The 19,035-nt window shown below is 37.9% G+C and overlaps 1 protein-coding gene across 1 annotated transcript in view; it reads left to right on the top strand.

Annotated features, from left to right (window-relative positions):
- The window catches only part of SNX27 (sorting nexin family member 27), an 80,687-nt gene that overhangs the window by 14,999 nt on the left and 46,653 nt on the right, over window positions 1–19,035 (top strand). Inside the window, exon 2 of the mRNA XM_010857497.1 lies at window positions 11,668–11,899. Within this exon, the coding sequence (XP_010855799.1) occupies window positions 11,668–11,899 (232 nt within the window). The remainder of the gene's footprint in view (window positions 1–11,667; window positions 11,900–19,035) is intronic.

The following is a 19,035-nucleotide window of genomic DNA, read 5'->3' as shown; positions in this document are numbered from 1 at the left end:
CACAACTGGAATTCTCTGGACTTACTGACTTAAGAAAAAGTTGCAAATCTTAAGGTTTCAGTTCAGTCGCTCAGTCGTGTCCGACTCTTTGCGACTCCATGGACTGCAGTGTGCCAGGCCTCCCTGTCCATCTCCAATTCCTGGAGTTTACTCAAACTCATGTCCATTGAATTGGTGATGCCATCCAACCATCTCATCCTCTGTCATTCTCATCTCCTCTTGCCTTCAGTCTTTGCCAGCATCAGGGTCTTTTCCAATGAGTCAGTTCTTTGCTTCGGTGGCCAAAGGATTGGAGTTTCAGCTTCAGCATCAGTCCTACCAATGAATATTCAGAACTGATTTCCTTTAGGATGGACTGGTTGAATCTCCTTGCTCCCAAGGGACTCTCAAGACTCTTCTCCAACACCACAGTTGAAAAGCATCAATCCTTCAGCGCTCAGCTTTCTTTATAGTCCAACTCTCACATACATACATGACTATTGGAAAAACCATAGCTTTGACTAGATGGACCTTTGTTGGCAAAGTAATGTCTCTACTTTTTAATATAGTATCTAGGTTGGTCATAGTTTTTCCTCCAAGGAGCAAGTGTCTTTTAGTTTCATGGCTGCAGTCACCATCTGTAGTGATTTTGGAGCCTGACAAAATAGTCTGTCACTGTTTCCACAGTTTCCCCATCTATTTGCCATGAAGTGATGTGACTGGATGCCATGATCTTAGTTTTCTGAATGTTGAGTTTTAAGCCAACTTTTCACTCTCCTCTTTCACTTTCATCAAGAGGCTCTTTAGTTCTTCTTTGCCTTCTGCCATAAGGGTGGTGTCATCTGCATATCTGAGTTATTGATATTTCTCCCGGCAATCTTGATTTCAGCTTATGCTTCATCTCATGATGTATTCTGCATATAAGTTAAATAAGCAGGGTGACAATATACAGCCTTGATGTACTCCTTTTGCAATTTGGAACTAGTCTGTTGTTCCAGTTCTAACTGTTGCTTCTTGACATGCATACATATTTCTCAAGAGGCAGGTCATATGGCCTGGAATTCTCATCTCTTGAAGAATTTTCCACAGTTTGTTGTGATCCACACAGTCAAAGGCTTTGGCATAGTCAATAAAGCAGAAATATATATCTGTTTTTCTGGAACTCTCTGGTTTTTCAACGATCCAGTGGGTGTTGGCAATTTATTCTCTGGTTCCTTTGCCTCTTCGAAATCCAGCTTGAACATCTGGAAGTTCACGGTTCACATACTGTTGAAGCCTGGCTTGGAGAATTTTGAGCATTACTTTGCTAGCATGTGAGATGAGTGCAATTGTGTGGTAGTTTGAGCATTCTTTGGCATTGCCTTTCTTTGGGATTGGAATAAAAACTGACCTTTTCCAGTCCTGTGGCCACTGCTGAGTTTTCCAAATTTGCTGACATATTCAGTGCAGCACTTTCACAGCATCATCTTTTAGGATTTGAAATAGCTCAACTGGAATTCCATCACCTCCACTAGCTCTGTTCGTAGTGATGCTTCCTAAGGCCCACTTGACTTCACATTCCAGGATGTCTGGCTCTAGATGAGTGATCACACCATCGTGGTTATCTGCATCATGAAGATCTTTTTTGTATAGTTCTTCTGTGTATTCTTGCCACCTCTTCTTGGTATCTTCTGCTTCTGTTAGGTCCATACCATTTCTGTCCTTTATTGTGCCCATCTTTGCATGAAAAGTTCCCTTGGTACCTCTGATTTTCTTGAAGAGATCTCTAGTCTTTCCCATTCTATTGTTTTCCTCTATTTCTTTGCACTGATCACTGAGGAAGGCTTTCTTGTCTCTGCCTGGTATTGTTTGGAACTCTGCATTCAAATGGGTGTATCTTTCCTTTTCTCCTTTGGCTTTTGCTTCTCTTCTTTTTACAGCTATTTGTAAGGCCTCTTCAGACAACCATTTTGCCTTTTTGCATTTCATTTTCTTGGGGATGGTCTTGATCCCTGTCTCCTGTAAAGTGTCACGAACCTCCATTCATAGTTCTTCAGGCACTTTGTCTGTCAGATCTAATCCCTTGAATCTTTTTGTCACTTCCACTGTATAATCGTAAGGGATTTGATTTAGATCATACCTGATTAGTCTGGTGGTTTTCCCCACTTCCTTCAATTTAAATCTGAATTTGGCAATAAGCAGTTCATGAACTGAGCCGCAGTCAGCTCCTGGTCTTGTTTTTGCTGACTGTATAGAGTTTCTCTATCTTTGGCTGCAAAGAATATAATCGGTCTGATTTCTGTGTTGACCATTTGGTGATGTCTATGTGTAGAGTCTTCTGTTGTGTTGTTGGAAGAAGGTGTTTGCTATGACCAGTGTGTTCTCCTGGCAAAACTCTATTAGCTTTTGCCCTGTTTCATTCTGTACTCCAAGGCCAGATTTGCCTGTTACTCCAGGTATTTCTTGACTTCCTACTTTTGCATTCCAGTCCCCTATAATGAAAAGGACATCTTTTTTGGGTGTTAGTTCATAGAACTGTTCAGCTTCAGCTTCTTCAGCATTACTGGTTGGGGCACAGACTTGGATTACTGTGATGTTGAATGGTTTGCCTTGGAAACGAACAGAGATTATTCAGTCGTTTTTGAGATTGCATCCAAGTACTGCATTTTGGACTCTTGTTGACCATGATGGCTACTCCGTTTCTTCTAAGGATTCTTGCCTAGTAGTAGATATGGTAGTAGTAGTAGTAGATATAATGGTCATCTGAGTTAAATTCACCCATTCCAGTCCATTTTAGTTCGCTAATTCCTAAAATGTTGATGTTCACTCTTGCCGTCTCCTGTTTGACTACTACTAATTTACCTTGATTCATGGACCTAACATTCCAGGTTCCTATGCAGTATTGTTCTTTACAGCATTAGACTACTTCCATCACCAGTCACATCCACAACTGGGTGTTGTTTTTGCTTTGGCTCTGTCTCTTCATTCTTTCTGGAGTTATTTCTCCACTGATCTCCAGTAGCATGTTGGGCACCTACCGACCTGGGGAGTTCATCTTTCAATGTCCTATCTTTTTGCCTTTTCATACTCTTCATGGGGTTCACAAGGCAAGAATACTGAAGTGGTTTGCCATTCCCTTCTCCAGCGGGCCACGTTTTGTCAGAACTCTTCACCATGACCTGTCTGTCTTGGGTGGCCTTACATGGCACGGCTCATAGTTTATTGAGTTAGACAAGGCTGTGGTCCATGTGATCAGATTGGTTAGTTTTCTGTGACTGTGGCTATCAGTCTGTCTGCCCTCTGATGGAGAAGGATAAGAGGCTTATGGAAGCTTCCTGATGGAGAGACTGAGGGGGAAACTGGGTCTTGTTCTGATGGGCGGGGCCATGGTCAGTAAATCTTTAATCCGATTTTCTGTTGAAGGTTTAAGGTTTACACTTTGTGTTTTAAAGTTCTGTAGGTTTTGACAAGTGCATCCTGTCATGTATGCAGTGTTACAGTCTCATACAGAGCAGTTTCACTGCACTAAGAATCCCCCCTGCTTCACTTATTCATCCCTCCACTCCGTCCAAAGCCCTGGCAGCCTACTGATATTTGCCTTTTCTGGAATGTCATGTAATTAATTGGAATCATACAATGCTGTTTCAGATTGGCTTCTTTTCCTTGGCAATGTGCATTTAAAATTCCCTCATGTCTTTTCATGGCTTGAGAGCTTATTTCTTTTTATAGCTGAATAATATTCCATTGTCTAGATGTACCATTTTTGTCTATCCATTCACTTATAAAAGACATCTTGATTGCTTTCAGGTTTTGGCAATTATGAATAAAACTGCCGTAAACATTTATGTGCTGGTTTTTGTGTGACTATAAGTTGTAAACTCTATTGAGTTAATACCTAAGAGTGTGATTGTTGGATATTATTGGTGAGACTATGTTTAGCTTTTAGAGAAACTGTCAAACTGTCTTCCAGAGTGGCTATACCATTGAATGAGTTGCTGTTGCTTCACATTTTAACCATCATTTGATATTATCATTTTTAAAAAACCCATTCAAATAGGTGTTTAATGTTATTTGCAGTTCTCTCATGATGAATGATTTTGAGTAACTGTTATATGCTTATTTGCCATCTGTATATGTTTTTTCAAAGGTGTCTGTTCAGACATTTTGTCTGTTTTTAGCTTGTTTTTTTACTGTTGAGTTTTAAGTTTTAAGGTTCTTTTATATTTTGAATACAAGTCTTTTATCAGATATGTTTTCCAAATATTTTCTCCTAGTCTGTGGCTTGTTTTTCATTCTCTTAATAGTATCTTGCAGAGTAGACATTTTTAATTTTAATAAAATTCATCTTAGTTTTTTTTCATGGATCACGTTTTTGTTGTTTAAAATGTCATTGTCATACCCATCACTTAGATTTTCTCCCATGTTGTCTTTTAGAAGTTGCATTTTTGTTATCCATTTCTTAGCATTGACTCAAACATATGTCTAGATTATCTTGTTCATATTTAAAATTTTAAATGATTGCTTTATAGTCAAATTGTTTTACCATAATTGTCTTGACCATTCATTTTCCCCTATTGTTGACTTTTTATAAGAACAGAAATTGGAAACAACCTAAATAATGATGAGCATACTTGCACTTTGCTTTTTCCGTGTTCAGAATTGTTCCGTTTCTTCCCACAAATAGTTGAGAATGGTCTACATGTTACTATAAAGTTCTTGTCTTCATGGAACTCGTATTTTGGCAATTTCCTTAGGATAAATCCTCAGGCCACTTGGGGTTGAAAGAACATGAACGTTTTTATGACTTTAGATGCGTATTACCAGTGAAATTGCTTTCCAAGAGATTTTACCTATTTATATAGTCATCGTCTCATTTTCCGTGTGTTAACATTAATCGTAATTGAGATAATAGTTTTGCACCTTTAAAATTGTTAACCAGATTTACTGTTTTTTAAAAAAAAGTGCAAACATTTTAGAAACCTTTGATCATTTACTTTCTCTAGTTGTATTTCTCTTTTCCTATCAGTAGATTAGGTGTTCTAAAATGTTACTTCTGCAACAGAATTCCAAAAAGTTCTTGATATTTAGTAATCTGGAATTATACAGTGGTGTGGACATGTTCAAGCTTGAGTTCCTTTGGCTATTTTCATTGCTTGTGCATGCCTTTGTCCCTTATCTCCAGAGTGTAAGGGCAGAGTACAGTATCATTCCTGAGACAGTTAGTCAATAAAAATATTCTCTGACTTGATTGTTTGCCTAAGTAAGGTAGCAAAGAGGCACAGTTGGATGAAAAGAAGTCAACCTAAACCAGCCAATTTAACTGCAGAATTTAAAAGGACATGTCTTTACATTTCAGTAGAGTGGTTTCTTTTTATAGTCTAGTGTCTAGGAGAACTACCCAACTGGGCAGTCACAACCAGTGAAAAGTCAAAGGAAAGGTCTTTCTTTTAAAGTGTCAGGGGACTGTTTTTCTCCAACTTGTAAGGTGTGCACCCAGTTTCCAAGAAGATATATTACAGAGAAGATAGTTTGTTTAAAAAGCTTTGTATAATTGAAAAGATGGAAAAACTTTGTTAAGTTTAAAAAATTACCCGTAGTTCCATAATTACCCTAACTCAGTTATTTTCATATTTTACATATCGTGCCTATTTTTGGCACAAAAATATCTTATGTGCTCATAATCACAATGGATATTTTTATATTTTAAATGGAAAAACCTCCAAAATACAGTCTTTTGTTTTTGCATATTGCATACTGTACAGACTTTTCCCAGTTTGCATATAGTCTTCCTGAATATTTTTCAAAAGTTGTAAGTCCATTTGCTTGATGTACTTCAGTGTCATTAAAAGTTTTTCTAACGTTAGCTATTTGGTTAAACAAATTCTTTTTCAAATACTCTATGGGAAGAAAATGCTTTATAGTTTTGAATGCTTAAAAATTTAACAAGGGGATTCTAGGACTCCTAAAAAGATCGATTATATTTAGAATGTAATAGTATTAATCAAGTGTTGAGTGAGTTTGAAGTTTGTTTCTCACATTATGGTTTTAATAAACTTGAGAGAGATGCTGTTGCTCTCTGGCTTAACTTTATAATCATCCATTGCTGAGGTTCTTAGCTACACTGCGCTCAAAATAACATGCGTGTTCTGTTGTTTATAGGAGGTTAAGACAATGCCAGATCAGTAGTAGGGATAAAACTAGTTCTGGTGTAATTTTGTCTTTATTATTTCTGTGGACTAGGCTTGTAAGACATGAAAGTATTGAAGGCTTAGTTTATTTTCCACAAAGATATGGGAGGTGAAGGAAAAAGTATGTGTTTTATCCATTAAACAATTTTGTATTGCAGATATGTGTATGGATTCATCTACTAGGATCTTCATAACATTATTCAATAACAGCAAAAAAAAAAAATTTGAAGTAACCTAAAAGTTGAATAGAGGCTCTTTCACTCTGATGACTACTATTTCACATTTATAAATGAGGATATTGTATAATTTTAAAGTCAGCTTTATTGAGGTTTAACTTATATACACACTTAGTTTACATGCACACATTTTGACAATTTTAGATTTGAGAAAATATAGATTTACCACACCAGTCAAGATATAGAACACATCTGTTACTTTAGAAAGCTTCCTTGTGTGTGTTGTTCCCTACCATCTGATTATTATCACTTTAGGATAGTTTTGTCTATTTTGGAGCTTCAAATAAATGGAATCAAATCAAAAAGATTCTTTTCTGTCTTCTTTGCTCAGTGTGTTTTTGGGTTTCATCCATATTGTGGACATCAGTAGTTTGGTCCTTTTCATTGCTGAATAATACTCCATTTCATGAATATGCCACAGATTTTCTGTTTACCTCTTGACATTTGGTTGTTTTCAGTTTTGGACCATGATCAATAAAGCTTCAGTGAACATTTGACTCTAACTGTCTGTATGGACATGTTTTCATTTCTTTTGGGTAGATACCTATGAGTGGAAATACTAGGTCATATAGTAAATGTATGTTTAACATGATGAGAAACTGCCAGAGACTCCCCTGGTGGTCCAGTGGCTAAGACTCCAAGCTCCCAGGGCTGGGGGCCTGGGTTCAGTCCCTGGTGGGGGAACCGGATTCCACATGGCACAACTAAGTTTGCATGCTGCAAATAAAGATCCCAGGTACTACACCTAAGACCTGGAGCCGCAAAATAAATACAAATAAGTATTAAAGAAACTGCCAGATTGTTTTGGTTTTATGCTCCCATCAGCAATGTAGGAGAATTCTGATTCTTCCATATCCTTGGCAAAACTTCTTTTTTAATTTAACTGTTCTGTGAACATGTAGCCATTATGCTTTAACCTCTAGAATTGGAGTGTGTCCTACTGCTTGCAGTTATAGGAATTTATTGTCTGTTTTTTACAGGCTTCAGACTAACTACACTGTAACTGCTTTCCTGCATGTCACAGGGGGTCAAGGTGATATTGTGCTTGCCACACGGAAGGGCTCTTTCCTGTGCCCCATGTAGTGATTGACTTTGTCATATCTCCATCCATACCTACTTTCATGATATATAGGTTCCTTCATAAACTGTATACAAATCCTGACTATTTAGAGCATTTTTTTTCTTGCTTTTTGGGAGTATTTATATTAGTTTTGCAGTTTCCCCAGCTGGCTAACTTTGAGAAGTGAAAGTATTAGTTGCTCATTCATGTCTGACTCTTTGTGACCCCATGGACTGTAGTCCACCAGGCTCCTCTGTCCATGGAATTCTGTAGGCAAGAATACTGCAGTGGGTTGCTATTCCCTTCTCTGGTGGATCTTGCAGACCCAGGGATTGAACCCAGGTCTCCTGCATTGCAGGCAGATTCTTTACTATCTGAACCACCAGGGAAGGCTTGAAGTCACTCTTATTAGCTAGTTAAAGGCCTCTTGATAGGGCCAAATTTTGGTCTTATATAAAAATTGAGGGACATTTTATTAAAATTATCAAAGTGTATCTTTAAAATGTTGAAGGCACAAATTAATTGGATATCATCTAATTGCCTAAAGGAAAAAAAAATTGGCCTTAGTTGTGGACTTTTTGGAGGCTTGGAAAGAAGCCTTTTTTCCCTCCACAATGTATTACGAAAAATTTCAAAAATACAGAAAACGTGAAGAATTGCACACGAATACCTGTTTTACTTACCATCTGGATTCTGTAATTAACATTTTGCTGTGTTTGTTTAATCATGTATCTGTTGAAAAATTTTGATGATGTGTTTAAGCCTTTCTTTGTGGAAGAAGCATTGATGGGTAGAACCTACTGGATGGTTAGTTACTTTTGTGTGGTGTAGGATTTAATGGTTCTCTGATGTGGTAGTTCGTTTTTGAAGTTGATTATCTTGTGATTCCTATTATTATCACTGGCTGAGAATTCAATCATTTATTTTCAAATGAATGGCAACTAGATTATGTTACATAGACAAAAGCAAGGGAAATTGTTCGTAGAAAAGGTTTGTATCATCAGGAGCCCCAAATACTACCAACCTGCTTGTCTAGCTGATATAATTAATATCACATGAGTAACTACCATTTGTTGAGTGACTACTATATTCTAGAGCTTTATCTCATTTGAGGTCTTAAAGCAACTCTGTTAGCTGAGGGTGTTATTAGACGCATTTGGGTTAAGAAATTGAAGTTAAATAAGATTGAGATTGAATTATTTACCTAATGTCTCATCTGTTAAATGGAACAATTGGTATTTAAACTGAAGTCTCTCTTAACTCCAAAACCCACACTTTGAACCAGAAGTCTGTAGTGCTGCAAGTTCCCTTTATTGCAGAATTTATATTTTACATTCATTTATGTCTTCAGAATTGATCAGACTGGGCCACATCTAATATGAGCCTGATATAGTAGCATTCCTGTAGAAAGGGGGTATCAAATATTTTTATGAGTATGAAGGCCTCTTAATTCTTGAGGATGGAGGACTCTTTTTGAAATCTGACATCCTGGGGTTTTTACTGACTCATTCTCTGAAGAAGTTTCCAGCTTGTATTAAATTGTCAAATGTATAGTATTCCTTCTGTAATTGAACCAGATAAGTATTACCAAGTGTGTTTAGAATATGACACTGGTAATTCTTTCCTGTTTTTTTTTTTTTTTTTTTAAAGAGGGATTTGGGATGATAGCCAATTTGAAGTGTGGTCTTTCTGTTAAAGAAGTGAAACCCAAGCAAATTTCTTTGCTTGATGGCTGCTCTTAAGAGTAAGCCTCACCTGTTTCTCTGCTGATTTTCAGGGTTTATTTCTGTGAGGGACCCATAGGAGCAATGTATTCTAACTTGAAAACTGAATGAGTGGAGGTGTGTATTGAAAGCAGTAGTTCTTAACCTTTCTGAGATTACATACTCCTTTTTGAAGTGGGTGAAATCTGTTAGCCCTCTTCCCTGAAAAAAAAAAATGCATATATGTAGCCGAATACAATTTTGCATACAATTTCTGTAGGGGTTCACTGATTTTCCTCCGCCGCCACCACGAGCCTATCAACAGAGTTCCCCAGATTAGGAATCCTTTAAAGGGGAAGAATTAGGGAGCTGAAAAATAAGAGTGGAGCATTGCTTCTTAACTTTTTTCACAAGCGCTCATCTCGTAAAGTTGATTGTATTCACATAAAAATCACATTTTTAGTATATAAGGTGTTTTCTTCAGTCTCTGAAGTGTTAGTTTTTCACTTTTTTTTTTTTTTTTAAACTTAAGGATATTTGTAAGTTAAGCTGATTCCTAGGGCTAGATCAAATTTTCTATGTTGATTTTTTAACTTTTACTTTTTCAATTTTATTTCTTCTACCATCAAAACATTTTCCCAGAACTGCTAATTAGATCAAAGATTTAGATGAAATCCTTTACCAGTCCCCAAATTTAGTTGTCCATTTCTTCTTTAACCAAAATCTGTTCATAACACATAGCTACATAGTACTTCTTTCCTTAATACACCTTCTAATGTGAGTGTTCAGGCATTGATCTTAGCAAGTTACATGTTACATTACATGTAATGTTATGTTACATTAATCTTCACAGTGATCTGTTGGGGACTTACTGTCTCTATTTTATAGATGTGGAAAGCAATGGTAAGAAAGATTAAATGACTTGATTAAGATCAATTCTGGCAGGGCCAGGGTTTAAGCCCATGTAGGTCTCGCTCCAAAGCCCATTTTCTATTTTATCATCCTGCTTTGTGGTCAAAGAACTGACTGCTTCTTCTGGTCACTGGTCTGACCTGATCTGAACTTTAAAAGCTGAAATTTCCATCGGGGGCTGATTTTCTTCTATAGCTAGCCAGTTGTAAAATTGCCATATTTATGTGTGTGTGTGTGTGTGTGTGTATGTGTGTAAGTTAGATTTTAGGTTGTGAAACGTCAAGAGTGCTGAATTTACTGGCTAGATTGTTAGACCTGAAATAAGGAAGGAGGCTTGGCTGGATGATGTCCTGCCTGTTCTGTTTTTATAAATGGATATTTCAGATACCATATGGTGACAGACAATTCTAGTGATTGAAAAGTTGGTGGAAGGCTTGTTACTAAACTTAGCATCATTTTCAAGAAGGAAAAACCCTAATGGTTTGGAACAGGACTGAAAAAGTTTAAAGGGTAAATAAGCTTTTGTCAAATTGACTAAAGGCCAGGTGTGTATTTCCTCACCCTCTTGGGATAGCCATGGAGGGAACCTCCAGGTCAGCTAGCTGCCTAGTGGTTTTTGCTGAGATAGCAGGCTGGGTCAGCATTCTGGGAACGTAGCTCAGTTTGCTGAGTGAGTTTTGTGAGACTCAGCATCTTTCTTGACAAAATTATTGTTCTTCCAAACCTTGTACTTTTCCTAGTTTTAGCCTTTATATACACAGTGGAACAGGAAGGAGAATGCGTAGGCTGATTTACTATGTAACCTTAACTGTACATTTTTTAGTTTGAACTGATTACACAGGGCTGAGACAGCACAGAACAGAAAAAAAGTAGATAGACTCCTGAAAGAGACTAATTGAAGTGATTGGGAGAGAACAAAGGATGTTGGGTTAGATAATAAAATTTTAGAGATGTTATCTCCTTGCTTTTCTTAAAACTGAGTGATAGAAGAAACTAGTGTGTATGAAGATATGATCATTTAATTCCCAAGGTAATGAAACTTGATATAAGGAAAAATGAAGTTGTCTGACTTGAATATATGGGGAGAAATCAGATACAAATGCCAGATAACTATCTTAAGTCAGTCACACTTTTTGAGTCTTTACAAATTAAGGAAGCGCATTTTGTAAAATTTTTCTTTTAATGAAATTCCCAGTTCCAAGAGGTTTATAAAGGACACAGAACAGTTCAAATGACAGGCTTGTTTAAAGTCACTTTATTGTATACATGCTTAGTTAGGATGAGGAAATTGGGCGCTTTGGCTTTAAAAGCTTTGTTTTCCTCTTCAGCTTCCCCTTCCTTCCCGTGTGTTTTCCTAAGGCTGGAGTTCTAGTATAGGGGAAGAGTAGGTCTTCTCAGCTGTTACCATTTTTTCCCCCTGCCTTAAGTTCACACACACTTTTTCACATTATGATTTGTAAAAACATAAACAGCTTTTCTGGAACCAAACTGATCCTTCTTCTTTTCTAGTTCATACTTTATGACACTGGAGTGGGGGCAGGAGGGTGGAGCTCTAAGGTGTTTGGACCCTTCTGGTTTATGGGATTGTCTTTTTCCCTTTTTCCCCTTAGGAACGGCGTGAATGTTGAGGGGGCGACACACAAGCAGGTGGTGGACCTGATCCGAGCAGGCGAGAAGGAATTGATCTTGACAGTGTTATCGGTACCTCCTCATGAGGCAGATAATCTAGATCCCAGTGACGACTCGTTGGGACAATCATTTTATGATTACACAGAAAAGCAAGCAGTGCCCATATCGGTCCCCACATACAAACATGTGGAGCAGAATGGTGAGAAATTTGTGGTGAGTGTCAGCCCAACTCGATCCTCAAACACTTAGCTTTTGTTTCTCCCAATCTTATAATGTATGATATATATTAGCGCACTGGGATACATGACTGCAACCTAGGTCAGTCTGCCTACAAGGAATGTGGGTTTACACATAAATAAAGGACACTGACCCTGGTTTATTGCAGGGGTGAACTGCAGTAATGAAGAAGAGTCCTATTTCTGCTTAAGTATTTCTAGACAGTTTGAAGTTTCCATTCGGGCCTATTGTAATCATGTGTACGTTTTTTTTGTTTGTTCTTTTATTGGTTGTCATATCTCCTAGTGTCTCACTGTTGACTCTGTAGAGCTATAGAGCAAGATTAATTTTAAAGTGTGGTATCTTCTAAAGCATTTGGGTAATATAGTTTGTCCATGTTAGAACCTACGAGTGCCCTATACCCCTTTCATGTCTTGTTCTTTTTCATTTTCTTTGGAGATATCTGTGTGAATGGTTAATTCAGGTTTTCTCCAAGGTCCTCATTATATTCTGAATGCAATTCACATGGGCTACTTTATACATTTCCAATTTCTTGCTGTTGTAGATATGCAGGAAAGCCCATCTTGAATTTGGATGATATGTGCCAGCCCCTTTCTTAAATGCCTTTGTTTGTTCTTCAAAACCTAATTGCAGTGATCGCCCAATCTACTTAATTTTTCCCTTGGTTGCGGTATTCTTTATTTACCTTTGATTAGTCTGGGAGTAATGGTACAATGAGAAATTCACTAATCTTTGTGAAAAATACATTATGTTCTGTTAGTATTGGCAAACAGACTACATGTATTTAAAGCTCTTTAAAGTTGCAGTCTCTGAAACAGATTTGTCCCCTGTATAGGAATGAGCTACTAGAATTTTATGTCAGCTGGTGTATGTATTCTCAGAGCCATACACACAAAATTTAGAGTTTTGTTTTACAGAGGTGATATACCTTTTGTCTTTAACTGTTTTTTAAATTGAAGTATAGTTAATTTACAATGTTGTGTTAATTTCAGGTGTGATTCAATTATACATATACATATATATCAGGTTGGCCAAAAGTTCATTCTGGTTTTTCTGCGACATTTTATGGAAAAACTCAAATGAACTTTTTGACCAACCCTCTGTCTATTATTTGTCAGATTCTTTTCCATTATAGGTTATTAAAAGATAACTGAATCTGGTTCCCTGTGCTGTATAGTAGGCCCTTGTTTATTTTATATGCAGCAGTGTATATATGTTAATCCCAAACTCCTGATTTATCTCTGCCTCACCCCCACCCCCTGCTATCCCACTATCCCCTTTGGTAACCGTTAAGTTTTCTGTGCCTGTGAGCCTGTTTCTGTTTTGTAAATAAATACATTTGTATCATTTTTTTTTCAAATTTCCACATATAAGTGGTATCATATATTTGTTTTTTCTGTCTGACTTACTTTGTTTAGTATGATAATCTGTAGGTCCATCCATGTGTACTGCGTGCTAAATTGGTTCAGTCGTGTCTGACTCTGTGATTCTATGGACTATAGCCTGCTAGGCGCCTCTGCCCATGGGATTTCCCAGGCAAGGACACTGGAGTGGGTTGCCATGCCCTCCTCCAGGGGATCTTCCTGACTCAGGGATTGAACCTCCTTCTCTTATGTCTCCTGCATTGACAGGCAGGGTTTTTACCACTAGTGCTGCCTGGGAAGCCCTAATAGCATTATTTCATTCTTTTTATGGCTGAATAATATTCCATTCTATAAATGTTCTATGTCTTTTTTATCCATTTGTCAGTGGATATTTAGGTTGCTTCTGTGTCTTGGCTGTTGTGAATAGTGCTGCTGTGAACATTGATATACGTGTATCTTTTCAAATTAGAGTTTTCTCCAGATATATGCCCAGGTGTGGGATTTCTGAGTCCTATAATAACTCTATTTTTAATTTTTTAAGAAACCTCCATACTGTTTTCCATAGTGGCTGCACCAATTTACATTCCCACTAATGAATGGTATAGGAAGGTTTCTTTTTCTCCACACCCTCTCCAGCATTTATTATTTCATTGTTAGTGTATAGAAATGCAACAGATTTCTCTGTGTTAATTTTGTATCCAGCAACTTCACCTAATTCATTGATGAGCCCTAGTAGTTTTCTGATAGCATCTTTAGGATTTTCTGTGTATAGCATCATGTCATCTGCAAACTGTGACAGTTCTATTAAGTTGATGAAACAGCAATTGCAGTTATTCATTGTTGAACTATTACTGCTTGATATTGGAATACATTCTTAAAGAAATGTGGTCATGTTGTCCATCATGTTAATGTGCATTTCTTGCTGTATTTTTTTTTTCTGATGACTTATTATTAGCTGTGTATTTTATATTTATTTCAGACTATGGAAATGATGTTAGACAAAAAGCAAATTCAAGCGATTTTCTTATTTGAGTTCAAAATGGGTCATAAAGCAGCAGAGACGACTTGTAAAATCAATGACACATTTGGCCCAGAAACTGCTAATAAACGTTCAGTGCAGTGTTGCTTCAACAAGTTTTCACAGGGCGCGAGAGCCTTGAAGATGAGGAGCGTATTGGCTGGCCATTGGAAGTCGACAGTGACCAACTGAAAGTGACATCAGAGCTGATCCTCTTACAACTACATGAGAAGTTGCTGAAGAACTCAACACTGGCCATTCTATAGTTAGCCAGCATTTGAAGCAAATTGAAAAGGTGAAGAAGTTCAATAAATGGGTACCTCATGAGCTGACTGAAAATCAAAACAATCATTTTGAAGTATCATCTTCTCTTATTCCATGCAACAACAGTGAACCATTTCTCAATCGAATTGTGACTTGAGATGAAAAATGGATTTTATATGACTGTAGGTGACAACCAGCTCTGTAGTTGGATTGCAAAGATGCTCCAAAGTACTTCCCAAAGCCAGACTTGCACCAAAAAAAAGGTCATGGTCACTGTTTGGTGGTCTGCTGCCCATCTGATCCACTCCAACTTTCTGAATCCCAGTGAAACCATTATATCTGTAAAGTCTGCTCAACAGATCAATGAGATGCACTGAAAACTGCAATGCCAACAGCTGGTGTTGGTCAAAAGATAGGGCCCAGTTGTCCTCCATGACAATGCCTGACTGCCCATTGCACAGCCAACACTTCAGAAATTGAATGAATTGGGCTAGGAAGTTTTGCCTCATCCACCGTGTTCACCTGACCTCTCGACAACCGAATGCTGCTACTTCAAGCATCTCAACAACTTTTATGCAGAAAATGCTTCCACAACCAGCAGGAGGCAGAAAACGGCTTTCAAGAGTTTGTTGAACCGGGAGGCATGGATTTTTACATTACAGGAATAAACAAACGTTTCTCGTTGGCAAAAATGTGTTGATTGTAATGGTTTCTATTTTGATTAGTAAAGATGTGTTTGAGCCTAGTTATAATGCTTTAAAATTCACAGTTTGAAGCCTCAATTATGTTTGCACCAACCTAATACTTCCTAATATGCTAGCAAAGTAATGCTCAAAATTCTCCAAGCCAGGCTTCAACAATACCGTGAACTTCCAGGTGTTCAAGCTGGATTTAGAAAAGGCAGAGGAACCAGAGATCAAATTGCCAGCATCCAGTGGATCATCGAAAAAACAAGAGAGTTCCAGAAAAACATCTACTTCTTCTTTATTGACTACACCAAAGCCTTTCACTGTGTGGATCACAACAAACTGTGGAAAATTCTTCAAGAGATGGGAATACCAGACCTCCTTACCTGCCTCCTGAGAAATCTGTTTGCAGGTCAAGAAGCAACAGTTAGACATAGAACAATAGACTGGTTCCAAATCAGGAAAGGAATATGGCAAACCTGTATATTGTCACTCTGCTTATTTAACTTATATGCAGAGTACCTCATGTGAAATGCTGGGCTGGATGAAGCACAAGCTGGAGTCACGATTCTCGGGAGAAATACCAATAACCTCAGATATGCAGATGACATTACCCTTATGGCAGAGAGCAAAGGACTAAAGAGCCTCTTGATAAAAATGAAAGAGGAGAGTGAAAAAGTTGGTTTAAAACTCACCATTCAGAAAACTAAGATCATGGCATCCGGTCCCATCACTTCATGGCAAATAGATGGGGAAACAATGGAAACAATGACAGACTTTATTTTGTTGGGCTCCGAAATCACTGCAGATGGTGACTGCAGCCATGAAATTAAAAGATGCTTGCTCCTTGGAAGAAAAGCTATGACCAACCTAGACAGCATATTAAAAAGCAGAGATATTACTTAACCAACAAAGGTCTGTCTAGTCAAAGCTATGGTTTTTCCAGCAGTCATGTATGGATGTGAGAGTTGGACTATAAAGAAAGCTGAGTGCTGAAGAATTGATGCTTTTGAACTGTGGTGTTGGAGTAGACTCTTGAGATTCTCTTGGGCTGCAAGGAGATCAAACCAGTCAATCGAAAAGGAAATTAGTCCTGTATATTCATTGGAAGGACTGATGTTGAAACTCCAATCCTTTGGCCACCTGATGTGAAGGACTGACTCATTGGAAAAGACCCTGATGCTAGGAAAGATTGAAGGCGGGAGGAGAAGGGGGCGATAGAGGATGAGATGGTTGGATGGCATCACTGACTCAATGGAAATGAGTTTGAGTAAGCTCCCGGAGTTGGTGATGGACAGGGAAGTCTGGTGTGCTGCAGTCTGTGGGGTCGCAAAGAGTTGGAAATGACTGAGCGAGCGAACTGAATACTTCTTCTCCAGTTTGAATTCCTTTTCTTTTTGTCTCTGATTGCTTTTGGCTAGAGCTTCTAAAACTGTTGAATAAAAGTGACAGGAATGGGTATCCTTGTCTTATTCCTGATCTTATAGGAAATACTTTCTTTCAGCCTTTCACTGTTGAGTATGATGTTAGCTGTGGATTTGTGATATATGGTTTTATTATGTAGAAGTATGTTCTGTCTGTGCCCACTTTCTGAAGAGTTTTTATCATAAACGGGTGTTGAATTTTATCAGAAGCTTTTTCTGTGGTTTTTATTCTTCAGTTTGTTAATGTGGTATATCACATTGATTGATTTGTGAATATTGAAAAATCCTTGCATCCCTGGAATAAATCCCACTTGGTCATGGCTTATGATCCTTTTAATGTATCGTTGGAGTCGGTTTGCTAGTATTTTGTTGAGGATTTTTATATCTGCCTGTAATTTTGTGTGTGTGTGTGTAATATCTTTTTTGGTTTTAGTATCAGGGTGATAGTGGCCTCATAGAGTGAGTTCAGATGTGTTCCTTCCCCTGCAATTTTTCAGAATGGTTTCTGAAGGATAGCTGTTAACTCCTCTCTAAATGTTTGGTAGAATTCACCTTCTAAGCCATCTGGTCTTGGACTTTTGTTTGTTGGGAGTTTTTAAATTCCTAATTTAATTTCGGTACTGGTAATTGGTCTGTTCATATTTTCTATTTCTTCCCTGTTCAGTCTTGGGAGATTGTACTAGTCTAAGAATTTGTCCATTTCTTCTACGTTGTCCATTTTATGGGCACATAGTTGCTCGTAGTAGTCTCTTACGATCCTTCATAGAGGTACTTTTAATCATAAGACACGTAAGAAGTAGAAATCAAGGTCAGGTTCTAAAAATGGATCACATTGGATGTTGGCACCTTTGGGGAATTGCCTAAGACTTTGAGAACCTCTGTAGACTTAGAAAAGGAATGAAACTACTAATTGTCCTTTTTTAAAAATAAACTTCATTAAGCATAATATTCTTGGATTAACATTCATCACTGTTAAATGTCCAGTTTCGTGAGTTTTAATTAATGTACATAGTTTTATAATCACCACAGTCAATATAGAACATTTTCGTTGTCCCAGGAAGTTGCCTCACACCCCTTTGCGGTCATCTTCACTCCTTCCACTGCTTTCATCAACCAGTGATCACCTTTCTGTCACTGTATTTTGTCTTTTCTTGAATGTAAACTAAATGAATAAGCAGGGTGACAATATACAGCCTTGATGTACTCCTTTTCCTATTTGGAACCAGTCCAGTTCTTTTTTTTTTTTTTTCCATGTCCAGTTCTAATTGTTGCTTCCTGACCTGTATACAGGTTTCTCAAGAGGCAGGTCAGGTGGTCTGGTATTCCCATCTCTTTCAGAATTTTCCACAGTTTATTGTGATCCACACAGTCAAAGGCATTGGCATAGTCAATAAAGCAGAAATAGATGTTTTTCTGGAACTCTCTTGCTTTTTCCATGATCCAGCGGATGTTGGCAATTTGATCTCTGGTTCCTCTGCCTTTTCTAAAACCAGCTTGAACATCTGGAAGTTCATGGTTCACATATTGCTGAAGCCTGGCTTGGAGAATTTTGAGCATTACTTTGCTAGCGTGTGAGATGAGTGCAATTGTGTGGTAGTTTGAGCATTCTTTGGCATTGCCTTTCTTTGGGATTGGAATGAAAACTGACCTTTTCCAGTCCTGTGGCCACTGCTGAGTTTTCCAAATTTGCTGGCATATTGAGTGCAGCACTTTCGCAGCATCATCTTTCACGATTTGAAATCGCTCAACTGGAATTCCATCGCCTCCACTAGCTTTGTTCATAGTGATGCTTCCTAAGGCCCACTTGACTTCACATTCCAGGATGTCCGGCTCTAGGTGAGTGTGAGTGATCACACGTTCCTGATTATCTGGGTTGTGAAGATCTTTTTTGTACTGTTCATCTGTGTATTCTTGCCACCTGTTCTTAATATCTTCTGCTTCTGTTAGGTCCATACCATTTCTGTCCTTTATCGAGCCCATCTTTGCATGAAATGTTCCCTGGGTATCTCTAATTTTCTTGAAGAGATCGCTAGTCTTTCCCATTCTATTGTGTCCTCTTATTTCTTTGCATTGATCGCTGAGCAAGGCTTTCTTATCTCTTCTTGTTATTCGTTGGAACTCTGCATTCAGATGCTTTATCTTTCCTTTTCTCCTTTGCTTTTCGCTTCTCTTCTTTTCACAGCTATTTAAGGCCTCCTCAGACAGCCATTTTGCTGTTTTGCATTTCTTTTTCCTGGGGATGATCTTGCTCCCTGTCTCCTGTACGATGTCACGAACCTCTGTCCATAGTTCATCAGGCACTCTGTCTATCAGATCTAGTCCCTTAAATCTATTTCTCACTTCCACTGTATAGTGT

The sequence above is a fragment of the Bison bison genome, unplaced genomic scaffold (assembly GCF_000754665.1).
Source record: "Bison bison bison isolate TAMUID 2011002044 unplaced genomic scaffold, Bison_UMD1.0 scf7180017864381, whole genome shotgun sequence".
Classification (NCBI taxonomy): domain Eukaryota; kingdom Metazoa; phylum Chordata; class Mammalia; order Artiodactyla; family Bovidae; genus Bison; species Bison bison.
This window is presented reverse-complemented; position numbering and strand designations above follow the sequence as displayed.